General features: G+C 42.2%; 1 protein-coding gene across 3 annotated transcripts in view; it reads right to left on the bottom strand.

Annotated features, from left to right (window-relative positions):
* Window positions 1-19,709, bottom strand: part of ANKRD17 (ankyrin repeat domain 17) — a 160,720-nt gene extending 141,011 nt beyond the window's left edge. Inside the window, exon 1 of one of the 3 annotated variants that reach the window (XM_069091698.1) lies at window positions 19,314-19,709. In XM_069091698.1, the coding sequence (XP_068947799.1) occupies window positions 19,314-19,694 (381 nt within the window). In that variant the 5' untranslated portion in view covers window positions 19,695-19,709. Of the gene's footprint in view, window positions 1-18,100; window positions 18,887-19,313 lie in introns of those variants that run through there. The other 2 variants (XM_069091700.1, XM_069091690.1) reach the window with 2 other exon arrangements.
* Window positions 19,710-20,561: the final 852 nt, after the last annotated feature.

The following is a 20,561-nucleotide window of genomic DNA, read 5'->3' on the forward strand; positions in this document are numbered from 1 at the left end:
TCATCCTCCAGGAAATTCTCAAAGAAAACTGTCCTGATGTTTTAGTACCAGAGGGCAAAATAGATACTGAAAGTATCCACCAATCACCTCCTGAAAAAGATCCCAAAAAGCAAACTCCTAGGAATATTATAGCCAGGTTCCAGAATTCCCAGATTAAGGAGAGAATATTACAAGCAGCCAGGAAGAAACAATTTGAATATTGTGGAAACACAATCAGGATAACCCAGGATCTCGCAGCTTCTTCACTGAGGGATCGAAAGGCTTGGAATATGATATTCCGGAGGGCAAAGGAGCTGGGATTAAAACCAAGAGTCACCTACCCAGCAAAACTGAGTATCATGTTTCAGGGGAAAATATGGGCATTCGGTGGAATAGAGGACTTTCAAGCATTCTTGCTGAAAAAACCAGAGTTGAATAGAAAATTTGACATTCAGATACAAGAGAAGCATGAGAAGGTAAACAGGGAAAAGGAATCATAAGGAACTTATCAAAGTTGAACTATTAACAATCCTACATGGAAAAACAATAATTGTAACTTATGAAACTTTTCTTAGTAGTTGAAGGGATTAGAAATATATATATTTGTCTATATATGAGGGTATATGGGCATATGAATACATATGTGAATGTGTGTATATATGTTTACAGGTATACACGGATAGAGGGCACAGGTCCAATTTAACAGGAAAGAATGACACTTAAAAGATGAAATTAAGAGGTGAGAGGAATATAATGAGAGGAGATGGGGAGAGACAGATTGGGGTAAACCATCTCATACAGAAGAGGCAAGGGAAAATGGTTACAATGGAGGGGAAGAATAGGAAGGCAAAAGGGAATGGGTCAACCTTATTCCCATTGAATTTGGCTTGAGGAGGGAGTGAAATACACACTAAATAGGGTATCTCACCCTCCAGGAGAATTGGGGGGGAAGGGGATGAGAGGGGGGATGATAGAAGGGAGGGCAGGCTAGGGGGGAGGGAGGTTGGAAGCACTCACTTTTGAAAATAGATGGGATCAAAGTGGAGAATAGAGCGGGTGGGAGGTGGGATGGGAGGGAGGGAAGTGTAGTCAGTCTTTTACAATGTATCTACTATGTTATTGTTTTGTATTAGCCACATATGTGCAACCTATACTGAACTTCATATCTTTGCAGTAGGGGTGGGTAACGGGGAAGGAGGGGAATGAATCTGGAATTGAAAGTTTTGAAATCAAATATTCAAGTATGTGTATATATATATGTATACGTGTGTGTGTGTGTATATATACTATTATTAATACCATCTTACATGTAATTGGGAAATGGGATGTGCAGGCACTGAGGCATAGAGATCCACTGGAAAAGTCGAAAGGGGTATGGAGGAAAATGTGGGAGAGAGCAGACTGGAGGAGAGGATATCCTGTGGAACTGCTATTTTGGGGCGGTGGGTGGAGGAGAAATGGGGAGAAAATTTGTAACTCAAAATCTGGTGGAAATGGATGATGTAAATCAGAAGTTAATAAAGTATTAAAAAAAAAATAATAATCTTTTTTAAACCTCTCTACTGCAGTTCCACATTAACAACTGCCTCCTGAACATCTCCCCACCTGGATGTCCAATCTTATAGACAAGATGTTTGAAAGAAAACTTGTAATCTTGCCTGCCCCTACCCCTCAAACCTCGCCTTCCTTCAAGCTTCCTTAGTCCTATGGAGAGCACCACCATCCTTCCCCTTTGCAATCATGGAAACATTCCTGACTCTTCCCTTTCTCCAATGCTCTCCCCCCCAACCTGACCACTCAAGCAGTCACCAAGTCTTATCAACTCCACTTCCATAACATATTTGGCATCTATTCCCTTTTCTCTACTCACACAGCTATTACTTCACTCTCTTACCACCTCTCACCTAGACTACACAAGAGCTGCCTAAATCATCTTCCTTACTTGCATTTTCTCTCCCTCTTCAATCCACTTAGAGCTACCAAAATAAACTTTCTAAAGCACTGATCTGACCCCATTACTCCCATGAGTCTTTAAACTCCCAACTGCCTCTAGAATAAAATACACTTAATCCTGCCATTTAATGCTCTCCAAAAGCAAACCCTATTATAATTATCATAATAACAACTAAAATTTACGGAACATTTTAAGAACCTTAGAAAACTTATTTCATGTCATTTCCCTTCACACAATCTGTATTTCAGTCAAACTGCACTTAGCAACTATTTCCTAAGCTTAGAAATTCATTTCCCATTTCCATGTCTTTGCACAGATAATCTCCGATGTCTCTTAGAATCCCTGCTTTCCTTCAAGGTTCCTCCTACATACGGCACCTTTCTTGATCTCTTCCCACATCCACTAGTTATTATTCTTTCTCTTCACGGTACCTTCCATGTTCTTCCTACATATTCTATCCCCTTCATAGATGGAATTAAAGCTAGTTAAGGGTAGGGGTGTATGCCCAAAAGCTTTTAGAGAGTGCCTAGTCACATTTTAGCAAAATGTAAGAACAAATTAAGTACTTGCTGAAGCTACTTTCTATCACCAGCAATCCAAAGTAAGATACAGGTTTAAAGTGAAGAGAGATATGCATAATAATCTGAAAATCAAAACTACTTCAGATAAAATAATTCTTAAAAAATGTGATCTCCAGCTGCATAATAACAACAACACGTAGCACTATGTGCCAGGCGCTCACTGCACTAAGTGTGTTACAATACTATCTCATCTGAACCTCACAACAGCCCTCTGAGGTAGATGCTATTGTCATCCCGATGAAACAGCTGAGGGAACTGAAACAAACAGGAGTGAAGTGACTTGTGTCTGAGGTCAGGTTTTTGAAATCAAGAGTCTTACTGACTGCAGGCTCAGTGCTCTATCCAACTGCACACTGCCCTAAGACAAAACATTTCACTCACTGAGGTTTACAGAACTATCTATCAATGAGAGGCAACATGGTGGAGCAGAAAGAGTGCTAGTCAGAGTAAGATTGGAGTTCAAATTCTGACTCAGATATTAATAAAGCTATGTAACCTGGGTAAATCCCTTAATCTAAACCTGTCTCCTCAGCCATGAAAGCATTAACAGCAGTACCCAACCTCAAGGTTGCTAAACAATCAAATGAGCATATGAGCATTCTATAACCTTAAAGTAACATACATCAACTAAAATCAAACTCCATATTTAGAAAAACCTTCCAATCTACTGTTCTATTTTACTAAGGAGAATTCAAATAATCATTTACTCTTTCATTTTCCTATCATTCCCCCGTCAGTATTTATTCTAGGAAACAAACAAAATCACACATTTAAATAATACAATTTTTTTCCTACTATGTAATCAGCAGATAAAAATTAAACCTGATAACCCTGGTTTAATTCAGTCAAGAACAGCATGGGAAATGGGTGGCCAGGTGGCTCAGTGAGTAAGAGCACCGGCTCTAGTGTCGGGATGACCTGGGGATCAAATCCGGGCTCCGACGCTTAGCACCACATCCAGAAATAACTGGTCGTGTAACCTTGAGCAAGTTACTTAATCCCGATTGCTAAAAAAAAAAAAAAAAAAAAAAAAAAAACAGCATGGAAAACACTGTATATATGAGCCTCAGCTAGAAGAAGAAATAAAATACCAAAAAGAGCAGATAATTCAAAGAAACACTTGTTAAAAGAGTCTACCACAATAGTATGATTCAATTCATCAACTATGTACTCAACACAGAATATTACAAATACACTGGCAATTCAGGGGATAAGATAAATAAGATGCCACTCTCAAGGAGCTCATAATGTAACAAAGGGAAAGAGAATATAAGCTATCATTTAGTCCTTTCAGTTATGTCCAACTTTTCAAGACCCCTTTTTCACGTTCTCTTGGCAAAGACACAGGAGTGGTTTGCCATTTCCTTCTCCATCTCATTTTAAACATGAGGAAACAGAGGCAAATAGGGTTAAGTGACTTGCCCAGGGTCACAAGCTAGTAACTGTCTGAGGTTGGATTTAAACTCAGGTCTTCCTGACTCCAGGCCTTGACTGTACCAACTAGCTGCCCCAAATATAAGACATATAACCCAAATAACTATAGTACATGATAAATTATAATATAAATATTAATAAGTGCAATTAGACAAGGACAAATAAATTGCCAACAGTGGGAGAGATGTCAGATAAGAGACAGATGATACTTCTGGTTTGGGGAATTGGGGTCAATCAACGAAGTATGTGAAAAAGGTGGCAAAACGAGATATATGTAGAATTACTGGTTCAATTTTCACAAGTTTGGGAAAAGGCAAAAAAGCCTCCAAGAAAATAAGGGGTGGGGAAGTAAGAAAGTTTATCCTAGAAAGACTAGATAGAATGTGTAAAGGAATGGAGAACAGAAAGCAAACAGCACATTCAGCAAATAGCAAATAACTTAGTATTTCTATCTTGTTCATTTCTCACATTTCATCATATACTGCCTTGCACTATTATTTAATTCCTTCTTGAGTACATGTCTGTCTTGCCAAGAGTACATGCTCCTAGAAGACCTAAAAGGATTGTCTTATATTCCACCCATGGCATCAGTGACAAGCACAAATATATTAATATTAGCAAATGACAGACCAGTACTGTGACCAACACCGAAATGAGCCCATGGCAGAACATTCACTGAACTACTCAGAACTGATTAAAGCTGGTCACTGAACAGAAATAAAACAATTTTTGCTCCCTCTCCTTCACCTCCAAAAAAAAATATGCCTATACCTTTATGACAGTGGTTTTTTTAATCTGCTCTAAAAGGATATGGTTCCATAAATCATTTCTAAAGACACAAAAAATAACACCATAAGTTTGTTCAACCCATCATCATTCTACATGTGACAAATGACTCCACTACCTGAGCAGGCAACATGATGGGAACGGAAAGATTCGCTCAACTTGGGAGTCACAGGAACCGAGTTCAAGTCCCAGCTCTGCTTGCGATCTCTGTAACCTTCAGTAAGCTTCTGCTCTTCTGCGAGTTTCAGTTTGCTCTTCTTCAAAAAAAAAAAACACGGTTTGGAAAAGCTAATTTAATATAGAATCAGAGATCGAGAGTTGGAAGAGTGACCAGAGGCTACTTAGTCCAATTATATCCTTATAGATGAGAAAACTCAGGTCCAGGAGAGAAAATGTCTTGCTCATGATCATAAACAAGGTGGAGTCTGAGCACACTCACACAGGTACAGGCACACATACATTACATATTCAGGCACACACACATAAAAGCTAAATACACACATGTGCATAAACAGGAAATTTACACACATGCATAATGTGTACATATAATACTATATATTTAATTAAAGCTATAGTTATATTTAATACTGTAATACATCGACTCCTTTGTTGGATTCTTCTAACTCTTAAATTCAATGACCAAAGCCACCTATCTACAACCTCTCATACTATCTTTGTGGACAAGATAGAGAGAAATGGATTAGATGATTTAACAGTTCATTAAATTCAAAACTAGCCAAATAACAACAGACCCCAAGAATCATGGCGCTGACATCCATTTGGAGTGACATTCTTTGGAGAGTGAACTAAACTCAGCTACTGAAAATTCACGTAAGTATGATACACTTCCTCATGTAGGAGGGGAAAACATTTTGCTACTCAAGACATAAGACCTATGGTTTCACTGGTAGAGGGAAATACCAGGTACAGAACAATTTCCCTCTCTAGGGCAGGTTGGCACCTTCTGAGCAGCTGATAGCTTCAGGGAGTTGCCTAGAGCACTGTGACTTTCCAGGGGGTCTCACTGCCAGGATGCCTTGGAGACAGAACTGAAATCATGTCTTCTGGCTTCAAGACCAGCTCTCTACCCTCTCCTCTATGTTCCTCTTTTTACTAATCAAACACATTTAAAATGAACAAGTGCTAGACAGTGTGAGTACAGAAGAGAAGTTTTAAATGTGCGGCTTGGGATTTATAACACAGCCAACTAATTTTTCCATATAAACTGGAATAAAGTAGCTACATCTGAAACCAGAAAATATCTGTATAGTACACATTTAATTTTAGTTTGGACTTGTGATTTTACTGGTGTAAGGAACTCCCACTGGGGAAATTCCTTCTACCAAAGCAGATCTGTAACTGTTCTGAAGTCTTAAGGAAGCTGGCTGGGACACTGAAAGGTTAAGAGACTTGCCCAGCATCACACACTCAGCATGTGTGAGAAGTGGATCTTCCTGACTCTGAAGGCCAGTTCTCCTCCCACTATACAATGCTACTTCTCCTGCATTCAATAAATCTGTTAAATGAATATTGTAAACAGACCCTACCCATTCACTTTCAGACTTACTCTATTTATATATGAAATTTAAAATTAGGAGGATATAACATTTTTGTTTTATATATAACATTTTTAATTTAGAAACAAACATACCCTGGTGGCTTCTTAGCAGAATAAATTTGACAGACAAATATATTTTTAAAAAAGGGGGGAGAGAAATGTTCAAATAAAGAATAGATTTCTACCTGTCAAAGATGCTAACAAGACATTCTTGCATGAAATATAGATTAGATCTGACAACATCCAAGGCCTTGGTTCCTTATGAGGCAGTGTTATGAGAAAGGAAATAAAATATTGCAATCAATATGGACTAAGCTTGAAATGGTAAAAAGAAAGCATTTCTTATATACATACTATGTATCCAGGCACTACTGTGCTAGATATGCAAGAGAAAGAATGAAAAAGATCTCTACATCTATCTTAAGAATTGGGGAGAAGGAAAAGCCTTGACAAGCACTGAGTGGAAATTCTGTCTAGATGGCTTTGTAAAAGTCACTTAACTTCTCTGCTGCTTCCCCTGTAGACTAGATCAAAGTCTCCAAAATGAGTTCAAAGAGCCATATGTATCATGAGGTTATAGGTCACTACCCAAGATAACAGACATCCCTCCACACCCTTGCAGTGAGGACCAGTACCTAAAAGTCTTAAACACAGTCCCATCACCCATTATAGTCTGAACTCCCCCTCACCATCCCCTCTCTTCCTTACCTACCACAAAACCTTATGCTACCTCAGCATCCACAACAGCTGCACAATTCCACCCCCTCCTCAGCATATGTACATCCTGCCTTCCAAGCTGGGAAGTGGAAATGCTTGTACTTCCAGGCACAGCCAATAAGAGCCTCAGCCACTCAAGGTTCCTCCACTGGGAGTGATTTCTTAGAACTGAAATTCACCTGTTTAGCCACCTATATTGATCAAAATAACTCAAAAATTACTAACAAACAATTACTGCATTCTGTCGATGCTAATAATGAGATGTGGAGTGACAATGAACAATTTTTTGTATCCCCAAGGTTAACTGGCTACCCCTTAGCAAAGTATTTAAAATATCTGTTGAACAAGATCTATACATTTTTCTTTTACAAAAAGACAAGTGTTCCAAATTTATTGCCCTCAACTGTGATAATACTAGTGGCTGGCTACCTTGCCCTACTCAGATAGTAAAAATAAAAAAAAAAAAACTCACAACCTTAATGTATCCATTTCAAGGTAAAGATGACATTTTTTAAAATGCTTTTACCTTGTTTTCACATTACCTTTTTCCCTCTTACATTCCTTCCCCCTCCTTTAACATTTTTGATCCTTCATTTTTATATAACCTTTCCCCCAATATATTCCTTCCCCCTCCCTTACCCTGAGAGTCACCCTTTATAACAAAGAATTTTTAAAAAGGAAAAACAGAGTTTAGCAAAACTAGCATATCAACCAAGTCTTGACAGCAAATGTAATGTTCCACATTGATAATGTCCCACCTCTGCAAAAAGAAGGCAGTGCATTCTCACAGCTTTTCTTCAAGGGCAAACTTGGTCGTAATTACACAGCATTCAGTTTCAACTGTTTGCTACTACTGTTCTCTCCATTTATATTTTTGTGGTTCTTCTCTATAGTTTTCCTGGTTCTGCTTATTTTACAGAAATAATTGAATGCTTCAGTTCATAAAAATCTTCCCATGCCTCCCTATGGTCCTTATGACTTAATGTACAGTAATCTATCACATTCATGTACCACCATCTGTTTAACCATTCCTCAATCAAGAGATCTACTTTTCTTTCCCCAGTACTTTGCTACCATACATAGACAAGCACAAACATATATTGGCCTTTCTATCTTTGATCTTCTTGGAGTACCTAGGCTTAGAGGGTAGGGATATCGCCAAATAATTCCAAATTACATTTCAGAATGGTTGAACCAATGGTCTTTCCACAATCCCTCCAACACTGATTACTCCCACCTTCTCATCCTTTCTAATGTGCTGAATGTAAGGTGAAACCTCAGATGGGTTTTGACTGAATTTCCCTTAGTAGTGATTTGGAGCAGTATTTTATATTGTGCTCATAATCTCCAATTCTTTGAGAAATGCCTGTTCATCTCTTTTGACCTTTTACCTTCTGAGAAATAAATTTTAGGGCTTTTATTTGTGTTGATTCTCTATAAATTTTGGCTCAAAGATATTTTAATAGTAAATGAGGAAAATAGTAAGTTTGACAAAAGAAACATGTTACAGAAAGCATATTCTGAAAACATATTTGGAAATGCTTCCATTGTTACATGATTTTATTGCCAAAAATTACACATCAACTAAGAAAATTCACATTATCTGCACTTTAAAAACTGAAAAACAATTTCTAAGCTTAAAATCTTCCAATAAAGAGCTGTAGTGTGCTTTGAACCAATTTTTTAAAAATGTAAAAAGGGACACCTTTAAATTAGTTTTCAAGAACAACTGACTGATATTGGAGAAGATGGAAATTTATTTGCCAACTGAAAAATGAGTGTCATGAATGAGTCAGTTTAAAACGTATAGCCAAAGACATAATTCTCCCATTTCAGGCTACAAACCTTTAAGAGATATCTTTTTCAGCTATGGCAGTCATTAAAGTCAAGTACTCAAATCACTCAAGTTAGAACTGTGTACATATCTATTACTTATAAGCAAATAGTAACATGAATTGGGAGTGCTCCCTTAACATTTTTTTTTACAGTTGGGAATGCCAAATCAAAACTTTCTGTAAAGGAAAAAGCACCTTATAAGGCCAATCTTAAAGTAAATCCAGGTCATCCATCTTAATGAGATTTTTCTTTTGCATGTCGTTTGGGGAAAAAAGTTGATAGTCACTTCAGATAACAATCAGAAGTTCTCAGTCTGAGAGAAGCACATGAATAGTGAGATTGATTAATATTATGATTATATCAACCCTAATCTGAATTCAAATTAAGTTCAAGGGTGAAAGATATTATATATAAGGAATTTGCTCTTTTCACTCTTGAATTGATGCCTTGTAACTAGCCGTATTTCTGCATACACAATAGACCAAATAAGAATAACAGGTCAAGATATTATGTAAAGTTTTCAATATTATGATTAATATAAAAACTGTTCAAGATTCACTGACTATAAAGTTCGAACAAAAGAAATATATGTATTATGTGGTCCCAATCTGGTACCTACCCACATCCCATCCCTCTAATTATTTCAATCATCTCTAGACCTTATCATCATATTGGCCTTAAGGTACAATAAATCAGAAATGCACAATATTGCAGGCTTCTATTTTAGGGGGAAATTCTGCTCTACATCATTAAGATGTTGAGTAAGAATGTTCTAAGCACTCATCCATGGGAAACACTGGTTTTTACATTTCTTTTTCTTTTCTCCTTGTCCCTAATGACACCTCACCTTCAATTACATGCAATTGCATGAAATAGTTTTCCAACTCCAATAAATTAAGTCATTCATGATTTCCCTTTATAAAATCACACTGTCTTTTCCCTTAATATATAACCTTTTAAAGTGTTTCATAATCTATCTTTAATTACACATTAAATAGTTGTCTAGGCATGAAAGTGCAATTTGCTAATCTGAAACTGCCTTTATTTCATTAGTTGAAAGTTTATAACAATATTCTTCAAGTGATAATACACCATCATCGAATAGCACAGTCTCCAAAAAATTAAAAAGTCGACAATCACCCAAAGGGCAATGGAGAACCAATCAAGCCGATTTGGAAAACAGTGGATTCGAAAAGAGAAGTTTACATCCCAATCCTAAAGAAGGGCAATGTCAAGGAATGTTCAAATTACTGAACAACTGCTCACATCTCACCCACCAGCAAGGCTATGCTTAAGATTCTGTAAGCGAGACTTCAACAATACGTGAAGCGAGAATTACCAGAAGAGCAGGCTGGTTCTCAAACAGGTAGAGGAGCTAGAGACCAAATTGCCAACATTTACTGGATTACAGAGAAAGCAAGGGAAACTCTTTGGTGCTTTTGAGCATAAATAATAGTGCTGTGTTTACTTCCTTTTCATTTATTTTTGCAAGACTACAAAAAAAAAAAAAAAGAAAAGAGAAAGCAAGGGAGGTTCCAGAAAAACATCTACTTCTGCTTCATTCTGACTACACCAAAGCCTTTGATTGTGTGAACCAGAACAAAATATGGCAAGTCCTCAAGGAGATGGGGATGGGAGGAAGGAGTGCCGGATTATCTTACTTGTCTCCTGAGGAACCTGTATGTGGGCTAAGAAGAACAGTTAGGACTGAACATGGAACAACTGATTAGTTTAAGATGGGGAAAAGAATACAAGATCACGTAATATCACATCATTTAGCTTGTATGCAGAGCACATCATGCAAAATGCCAGCCTGAAAGGATCAAAAGCTGGAATTAAGGTTACCAGGAGAAATATCAACCATCTCAGACATGCAGACAATAACATTCTAAGAGGAATAAGAAGCTTCTTGATGAGGGTAAAAGATTAGAGTATAAAAGCTGGCTTGAAGTTTAGCATCAAAAAAACAAGGATCCTGGCAACTCCTGGCAACTTACTCCCATCACTTCCTGACAAAGAGAAGGAAGAAGTGGAAGCAAGTGTCAGATTTTATATTCTTGGGTTCAGAGATCACTGCAGATGGCAAATGCAGCCATGAAATTAAAAGAGGCTTGCTCTTTGGAAGGAAAATCATGGCAAATCTGGACAGCACACTAAAAAGCAGAAATATCACCTTGCCAACATAGTCAAAGTTATGGTTTTTCCAGTAGTACTGTATGACTGTGAGAGTTAAGACTTTAAGGAAAGCTGAACACTGCAAAATTGACACTTCTGAATTGTGATGCTGGAGAAGACTCTTAAGAGTCCCTTGAACAGAAAAGAGATCAAATCAGTCAATACTTAAAGAAGTTAATTCAGACTATTCACTGAAAGGTCAAATACTAAAGCTGAGGCTTAAATATTTTGGCCACATGATGAGAAAGAAGACAGGACTCAATGGAAAAGACCTTGATGCTGGGAAAAATTGAAGGCAAAAGGAAAAGATAAGGTAGATAACTAACATCATGGAAACAATGAATGTGAACTTAGAGAGACTTCAAGAGATAGTGAAGGAGAAAAGAGCCTGGTATCCAGAAGTTCACTAAGAGTCAGACACAACTGAATGGCTGAACAACAACAAAAATTAAGTGCCCATTAAATGCCTGCTATATGCCAGTCAGTGTGCCAGGAACTGAAGATACAAAGACAAAAATGAATAGCCCTGGCCCTCAAGGAGCTTCCATTCTATCACGAAAGATAATGTACATAAATATATGGAAAATATATAGAAAGTAAAGGGGTGGCGGACATAATATATAGAGAGCTGATCTCAAAGCCAGGGAGGCCCAGGTTCAATTTCTGTCTTGGAAACACACTGGCTGTAACTCTGGACTAGTCACTCAGCTCTCAGTTCTCTAGGCAACTCCCTAAAACTTAAGTGACTGAGAAAGTGCCAACGTACATTGGCAGGAGTTTCCTCACCTCAGAGTTCCCTATAAAAATTAAGTCAAAGGCCCAGTTCCTATTCCTATGCAAGAGAAAGAAAGTTCATTTTTGTTGTTGTTTTGGGGGATACTCGCTATCAGGGAAACAGGAAAGGCTTCGTGTACAAAGCAGCACTTGAGCAATGTTCTTTAGTAAACAATGCAGAGATGAGAGGAAAAGCATTCCAGCATAGGACACCAAGGTCTTGATTATGGACAGAGAGTGTCATATGTGAGCAACAGCAACGCCAGTTTGGCCAGACCATCTGAGAAAGGAAGGAGATAGAGTATAATGAGTCAGAAAAGGTAGGTTATGAAAAGTTTTAAAAGTCAAATTGAAATTTTTATATATATGTATATATATACATACATACATATATATTTTTTTTAATTTATATTTGATTCTAGGAGCAACAGGGAGCCCAGTGATGATCTTATGCTTTGTTATTTTGTTTTTCTGATCTCAGGGAGTGATATGGTCACACCTTCTCTTTAGGAAAATCATTTTGGAAGCTGTGTGAAGGATAGCTTAAGAGAGAAGAGAAATTTAAGTCAAGGAAGCTACTGCCATTGTCCAGGCAAGAGGAAATGAGGGCCTGGAACTAGAGTGGTGGCCATGTCCACAGAGAAGTATAAATGGAAGTGTGAGAAAGTACGAGTAGGCTGTAACATAGCACCAGTGAAGAATTATGTGCAGGACACAGAATTATAAGCATCCACCCCCAAATAGATGAGAAATGGACCTCTTTTTTTCTTTTTTTGCATAAGTAGGGGTATTATGAGGGTGTTACTGCCAGATTCAGTTGAAGTCCCAGTTAGTTTTACTGAATTGCTTCCTGCCCCATTTTTTTATTTTTTATTCTTTGTCACTAAAGATGGCTCACTAGACAGGAAAAGGAAAGATATGATTGGCAATAAAGATAAAATAAAAATAAGTGGTGGGATTTTTTTTTTTTTTGCTTTTTGGAGGGGGCAACTGGGGTTAAGTGACTTGCCCAAGGTCCCATGGCTGGTAAGTGTTAAGTGTCTGCAGCCGGATTTGAACTCAAGTCCTCCTGACTCCAGGGCCGGTACTCTATTCACTGCACTACCTAGCCGCCCAGGTAGTTGATTTTTAATTAAGCATCGTGATTGACATCAGAGACGTATGCTCAGAAAAGAAAATGCTCAAATCTGGTGGCCCAAGGAAGGAATAACTAATGGATCTTTGTTTACCATTAGTATCCACACCAATAAAGAGAACCAGAGAAGTCCTCCAGCACATTAGTGACAGTACTATGGAAGATTTATGGAAGGTTCTAAGTCAAAGGAGATAAAATGAGGTGGGTAAGTTACTATCTGTACATTAATGGAGGGACATCTACCAATAAGACCAGAGATCCTTTGAGCATTAAAGTAATTTGAGCACCTGTAATCTGTCACTTCTTTGACCTACCGACCACAAGTAACAAAAGGTTATGCCTTTTTGCTGAGAAGCAGGATGGCAGAGTTGATCTGAGAAATGGTCTGCCAGGTTTCACAAGTCCTATCTCTGACACAAGTTGGCTTGGGTGACCCCTGGGCAAGTCACTTAGCTGGCCCAGGCAATTCTCTACAATTGTGTGCTGCAGAATTTACCAGAACCTCCCTAGACCAATGAAACCATAGGTGAACACCAAAAACAGCAGGACCATGGCATCACAGCACTAAAGCTAAAGAAATAGCAGAAGGTTATCTAGTCTAACACCCTCCCTGGAAACCAAGGAAGACGTTTCCAAGATTACACAGGTTCTAAGCAGCTGAAGCAAAACTCAAACCCTGGTCCTCTGAGTCTAGCACTATCTACCACACCTGAGGTAAGCAACAAAAACATTTAAGTGAATAAACTTTCTGACTTTAAGCTTCAGAGCATTTTAACTTTTTTGTTTTTAAAGCTTGTTTCTATCTGGTTCTAAGAACTAATTCTAAGTAATTTAAGTCTGGTTAGGGAGCCAATACAACTATTTTAAAACTATGCATAGCAATAACATACATAGCATGATTTCCAAATGAAATATACTCTATGAGTCTTCAAGAATTTACATAGCAGCAAATGAGGCCATTGTTTTTCAACAACTGGTGCAACATGACTTAGGATTCCACTGTATGGAGCAGAAAAGGAACTTTTCTTACAGGAACATTCTTACTCAATAATTAAACCATCATAATAAAATGACATTCACATTTCTTTTAAGAGTAAATGAGATGGGAAAGGTTGGGGGGGAGGGAAATAACAAAAAAAAAAAAGGTCCAACCTAGCAAAGCGGAATGGGATTTTTATTTCTGGGTACAAATGAAAAATAAACTCCTGGCCCAAGTCAGGTTCCAATGTAGCAATAATACTTACATCTACAAAATGCCATTGGCATCTCTAATAACTTGTTTTTCAACAAGATGAAATCTATTCTGCCTTAAAGTATTACCAAACGTGGAACACTCAAGGAATGAGGTTAAAGTATACAAATTAATCTGGCAACCCACACAAAACAGGCCAGATTACAATGGCAGCTGCTGACCCCTATTGGCTCAATAAAGTAAGTCAAAGCATCAGGTAGCAACATTAAGGCAGATGCAAACTCAAAAGTAGAAACAAATATAATCTCAACCTTGCCCAAACTATTTTCAAGACCCTACGAAAATAAATCTGACCTCTACAATTCTTTCCAACTGAACCACTTGTCATTACATTTCGAAACTTCTAAAAGCTACTGAAAATGGACAAACTTATGAAAAAAGGGTGCATATAGATGATGTTAAAAACCACTAAATAGTGCCCCACATTCTCTTAGGCCCCAAAATAACTTCCTTAGGGTGATGGAGTGCCACTGAAAGCTCAAAGGATCAATCAAAACCCAGTAAATCACTTTCTTGGGCCATTTATTAGTCTCTCTGGGTAAGCTGTGTGCTTTCTGATCATGACCTATTCGACAAAATTTCAGTTCCTGAAGATAATGGTTTCTAGGAACTGATCAAGGGAGGTCAAGCTACCCTAGTTGTCTGTGACAAATTTCATCTGAAAAAAGGAATGTACAAATGTACTTCAAAGCCAATATAGTATTATAAAGAACACTGGATTTTTATCAAGAAAACCTAGATTCTAATTATACCTCCATTACCCATTAACAGTGTCGTTCAATCAATAAGCATTTAAGTGCCTACTATGTTCCAGGCACTGTGATGGGTGTTGATACAAAGAAAAGGGAAAAAAAGTCCCTGTTCTCAATAAGGAACTCAAAGTCTAAGGTGGGGGAGACAATATGGAAACCATGGATAAACAAGACATATAGAGGATAAATTGGAGATCATTAGCAGAGGGATGGCACTAAGGCATCCTGTAGAAGGTGGGATTTTAGCTAGGAATTGAAGGAAGCCAGGGAGGGAAAGAGAAGATGAGATAGGAGACTATCCCAGGCATGAGAGACAGGTAGGGAATATGCAGAGTTAGGAGACGGGGCATGGTTCAAGGAACAGTAAGAAGGCCAGTGTCACTGGACCACAGAGTACAAAGGGGCAATAAGGCATAAAAAGACCGGAAAGGTACGAAGCCACATTAAGAAGGGCTTTAAAAAGATAAGATTTTGTGTTAGATCCTGGATGTGAAAGTGAGGATTTACATTGGGAAGGGGGAGAGGGGGGGATGATCAGACTGCATTTAGGAACATCTGACTGACAGCTGAATGGAAGATAACTGTAACACAGAGGAACCAGCCAGATTATTGTGATAGTCCTGACCTAAGGTAACAGGGAGACAGCTCAAGGGTCAAGAGTCACCTTTAACAAGTCACTTCACTTCTGAGCTTCATTTTTCCTCACGGAGAGAAAGAAGGAGTTGGATGAGCATAGACTAAGGTGGCTTCTAGTCAGGGACATATAAAACCCTTAGCCACCAAAACCCAATAAGGATTTTTGTACACAGTTGTTTGCATGTTGTCTCCTCCATTAAACTATGAGATCCTTTAGTATAGGGACTGTCTTTTAGTAGTCTTTGTAGCACCAGTGGCTGGCGCATAGTAGGCATTTAAGAAATGGGTACTGACTGAAAAACAATAGCTTGGGAGTTATGTGTCAGAAAGCACTTTTTCCCAGGGTTTATCACCACAAGCATTTGTCCTCGAATCAAGGATACTTGTTCCCCACACACAAGAGGCCTTCACTGACTCAACAAATGCTTATGGGATGCCTGCTCCACCAGAGGGGCAGTGTGGTACTAGGCATGATGGCCTGGAGCTCAGCAGGCCTAGGTTCTAGCCCTGTCACTGACAGATCACTTGACTTCTCAAAGGGCATTCCTCCACTAGTAAAATGAGGGGTCTGAACCAATTACCCAGTCTAAGGTCTATCCTAGCTTAAAACATTCTAAGTGTCAGGCATTGTTTGTTCAGAGAGGGGAGAATTAAAGGAAGAAACAACAGAATCTTTTGGGGATGGCTGAATAAGGTTTGGGGAAGATCTGTACTTTGTCAATGGAGCTCTGAGGAATTAAGCAAGGGTCTTATTCTATAATAACTAATAACAGTAACTTATAGCACTTTAAGGTTTGCAAAGCACTTTCCCTATATAATCTTACTTTATCCTCTCACTAATATTGGGAGATAGGTGCTAGTTATTATGCTCAGTGAGATGAGGAAACTGAGGTGGAGGGAGGGTAAGTGACTTGCCCAAGGTTACACAACTAGTAGGTGTCTGAGAAGGGATCTGAACTCAGGTCTTCCTGAGCAACACGCACCACCCGTCTTAGGCTGGGATGTGGTTACCAACACAAAAACAACACAGGTGGCTGCGGAAATCATTCTATTGGTAGTGTTCATACAGAAACAAAAACTGACAAATTTAAAAAGTGAAATTAAAAGACTAGAATGTGTAAAGGACAGCTTGAGTTCCTGGAGGAAAAACAGCCAATATTCATAATAATGACAACCGTTGACTTGTACATAGTTCTTTGAGGCCTACAAAACACTTTGCAGAAATTATCTGTGATCTTCACAGAGACCTCGAGAGTTAGGGCCTAAGCTTCTTAAGAATATGGATGGTTTTATTCTTTGCATCTGGTATCCCAGCCCCGAGGCCCAGGGCCTGGCACCATGTACATGCTTAATAACCCTGTTATTTTATAGATAATTGTACAGATGAGGAAACCAAAACCCAAAGAGAGCAAGGTACAGAAATCCAGCTGGAAGTGTCCTAGCTGGGACTCAAACACAGGCCTTGCTGCCTCCAAGGCCAATGCTCTTTCTACCACTCCATGCTGCCTCCAGGGTTCATCCTAACCTAACATGGTCCTGTTCATCAGTGGTGGAAGGGGTTCTGGATTTGTAATCAGGTTTGAATCCCAACCATCCCTTACTAGCTGGGGGACCTTGGTCAAGTCACTGGACTTCTTTGGACTGGAGTCTCCACATCAGTAAAATGTCAAGCGGGGGAGGGTAGGACTGGGGAGTTGGGCAAAATGTGTTCCAAAAGGGCAGCTAGATGGTGTAGCAGACAGAGCACCAGCCCTGGAGTCAGGAGACCCTGGGTTCAAATCTGGCCTCAGACACTTGATACTAGCTGTGTGATCCTGGGCATATCACTTAACCCCAACTGCCCCCCCCCCCCAAAAAACAAACAAAAACATCTCTAAGGTCCCTTCCCAGCTCTCCATCTAAACATGATACTACTTCTCCTCGATTGATGACTTTATTGTATACAGGTCTAGTTTCTCGCCAGAATCCAGTCCCACATCCACTACCTATTGCGTATAGGAGGCTATCCCCCAAACATCTCAAACTGGACCTGGCTATGACCATGGAAGCTTCTCTCATTTAGGGATCTTTCCATTCTTTTTAGGAGGCATTTGGACACTGATCAGTGTCCAAAACAGAATCCCTTATCTTTCCCCCCAAACCTCCTCCTCTACAACCAGCTTCTTTACTTCTGCTGACAGCAAGCCCATTCTTTCAGTATTGCAAGTTCTTAACCTCAGTGCTATCCTCAACTCCTCACGCCCCCTCCCCCCAGATTCAGTCAGGTGCCCCATCTTCTCGCTCTTTGTACTTCACATCACTACCCTGGGCCCTGTCTTAGCTCAATCTCTTATCTGTACGGTTGCAACAGCCCCGAATTGGTCTCTCCTCACTCCACTATGTCCTCCACAAAACTGTGAGTGATTTCCTTGGACAGAATGATGTCATGTGCCTACCCAATGAACTTCACTGGCTCCCTTTTGCCCCAAGAATCAAATATAAACTCATCTGCTCAGCTTTCAAAATCTTTGGACAACATGGCCCCAACCTACCTTTACAGCCTCATCATCCATTACTCCCCTTCCTGCACTCCATGGTCCAGTCATCAAGTTTTTCTTGGTTTCCTTTAGAGATGGCCTCCTTTCTCTGTTGTCCAATACAGTGGCTGTCTCCCATGCCTAAAATGGTTTTTTTTAATCATCTCCTCCTCAAAATTTAACTCAAGATCTTCTTATTTATGCTGTTCCTGATATCCCTAACTGCTAGTTCCCTCCATCTCCACTCTATTTGTATCTATTCCATATTTACTCCAAATATATTTCTATGAGGATACGGGGCTTACAGGCCCAACAACCTGTAAGCTGTCTGAAAGGACTGCATCATTTGGGGTTTTGTATAGCTAAGGTCCAGCACACTAGCTGGCAAACAGACTAGATGGGCCTGTGATATACTTCCTAGAAAATCATTATTTCACTGCCCTTATTTTCAGCCCTGGTTGGTTGTGGGGTTTTGTTTTTTTTTTTTTTCTGGATCTGAAAATGAATTCTCTCTGGCCTGGCAAAATCCATTCAGAATCAGATCCAACAGAAGGGCACACTCCCTGACAGGATGCCCCTAGTCTGCTAACGCCTTTTGTTTTTGCTTTATTATTTCAACACACTGAGGACAAAAATCAGAGGTCAGCCACCTAAGAGAAAGTAGACTGGCACTGACGGCCCGGGGGCCGCGGCCCAGCCAGGTCTGCTTCGTACGGGAATCTCTTCTGGATCGGGCGGGCCGGCTTCTCCGGGGGACCCCGGTGAGCAGGGCCCCCCGGGAGCTGCCCAGGAGCTGGGGCCGGTATCGCCCCCTGCCCGCGGACCCGTGAACATCCCCGACAGGCGATTATGAAATCAGATCAGTGGGGCAAGCCAGGGCCGGGGAGCGCAGCCGGGGCCGGCACCCCGGGTCCGAAGGGGCCGGCGGGGTCCCCAGGCGCCCCCCCCCCCGCGGCATTGCATAATGCACGCACGCTGTCAAGTGAAGTTGCTCCAAAACCCTCCGTGGGAGCTAGGGGATGGGGGTGGGGGTGGATGCCGGGCTCGGACTCCCTCGTGCCCGCGGGGAAAATCCCGCAGTGGAGCCGGCGTGGAAAAGTACCGCCTCGGCCCGACCCGGGCCCCCCAGTATGACACCCGGGCCCGAGGCCCCACCCCGGCTCCCGAGGCCCCCACGTGCGGGGAGCCCCCCCCCCTCCGCCCCCCCCCCCCGCCCGCAGGCCCTTGCCTCAGACACCTCCTCCTCCTCCTCCTCCTCCTCCTCCTCGTCCTCTTCGTCGTCGTCGTCGTCGTCCTCCTCCTCCTCCTCCTCGCTGTTGTGGCTGCTGGGGCCGCCGGGGCCCGGGCCGGCGGGGCCGTGGTCGCTGTCGCTGCTACTGTCGCTGCTGCTGGGGGGGCGGCAGGTCCGGCTGCGCTTGGCCTTGGGGTTCTGCGGCGGCGGCTTCTTCTTGAGCAGCAGGTCGCACACCCGCACCAGCCCGCGGGGGGCCGGGGACGAGCCGCCGCCGCCGGGGCTGCCGAGCTCCCCGGGAGGGGGGGCCGCCGCCGCCGCCGCCGCCGGGGGGCTCTCGTCTCCCTCCGCCTCCGCCGGGGCCGTCGCCTTCTCCATCCCCGGGACCAGGACGGGGGGCGCGGGGGCTCCGCTCAACCGCGACGGGACCACTCCGCGGTCCGGGCCGGGGCCGCCGCTACCGCCGCCGCCGCCGCCACCGCCTCGGTCACCTCTACTGCCGCTGCCGCCGCCGCTGCCGCCGCGGCTCCGCCAGCTCTCACCACCTCTCGCGATACTGAGGGCGGGGAGCCGTAGCGCCCTCCGCGGGGCGGGGAGGGCCGGAGGGGGGGCCGGGGGGGGGGGGGGGGGAGGGGGCCGAGCAGGGAGACGGGCCCCAATCAGCCGGAAGGACGGAGGCAGGCGGGGAGGGGAGGGCTTCTCCGGGGCTTCCGTTCCTCGGCGCTGTCGGAGGGGGCCGCCGCCGCGCGCCGCTGGCCAGTCTGCCTCGAGTGCCTTTTCTCTTCGTTCCCCTTCAAATACACCCACACACACCTACCTTCCCTCCCCGTTCCTATCCCCTCACCTCCCTCTCTGGCTCCCTCCCTTACCACCAAGGAGTGAGCACTGCGCCGGCGCTACCGGAAGTAGCTCTGACGTCATCAGGCCTCGCCGCACGCTGCGTGCGCCGGCCATGGAGCTGCCTCTCGCGGAAGCGGGCCCTTTGGGGAGCAGAGTGTAGTTGTGGGTAGAGATTGGGGGGAGGTTAGGGGGAGTCCCACCCCCACCTCCAAGGACCTGACCGCGAGCTCTAGCCCGCTCCAGGGCCGCAGCAGAAACGGCCCTAAGGGTCTGAGCAGACTCTGCACGAGACTGACTGCCCGTGAGGGCCGAGGCGCCGCGGGGGGAAAAGGGGGGGGGGGGTAGAGGGGTGGGAAGGTGAGGGAAGAAGGAGGGGAAAGTTCGTTCCGGGGACCCACGGGGCGG

Source organism: Petaurus breviceps, unplaced genomic scaffold (assembly GCF_028583685.1).
Source record: "Petaurus breviceps papuanus isolate PSGF00001 unplaced genomic scaffold, PetGlider_PUasm1.0 126, whole genome shotgun sequence".
Lineage (NCBI taxonomy): Eukaryota > Metazoa > Chordata > Mammalia > Diprotodontia > Petauridae > Petaurus > Petaurus breviceps.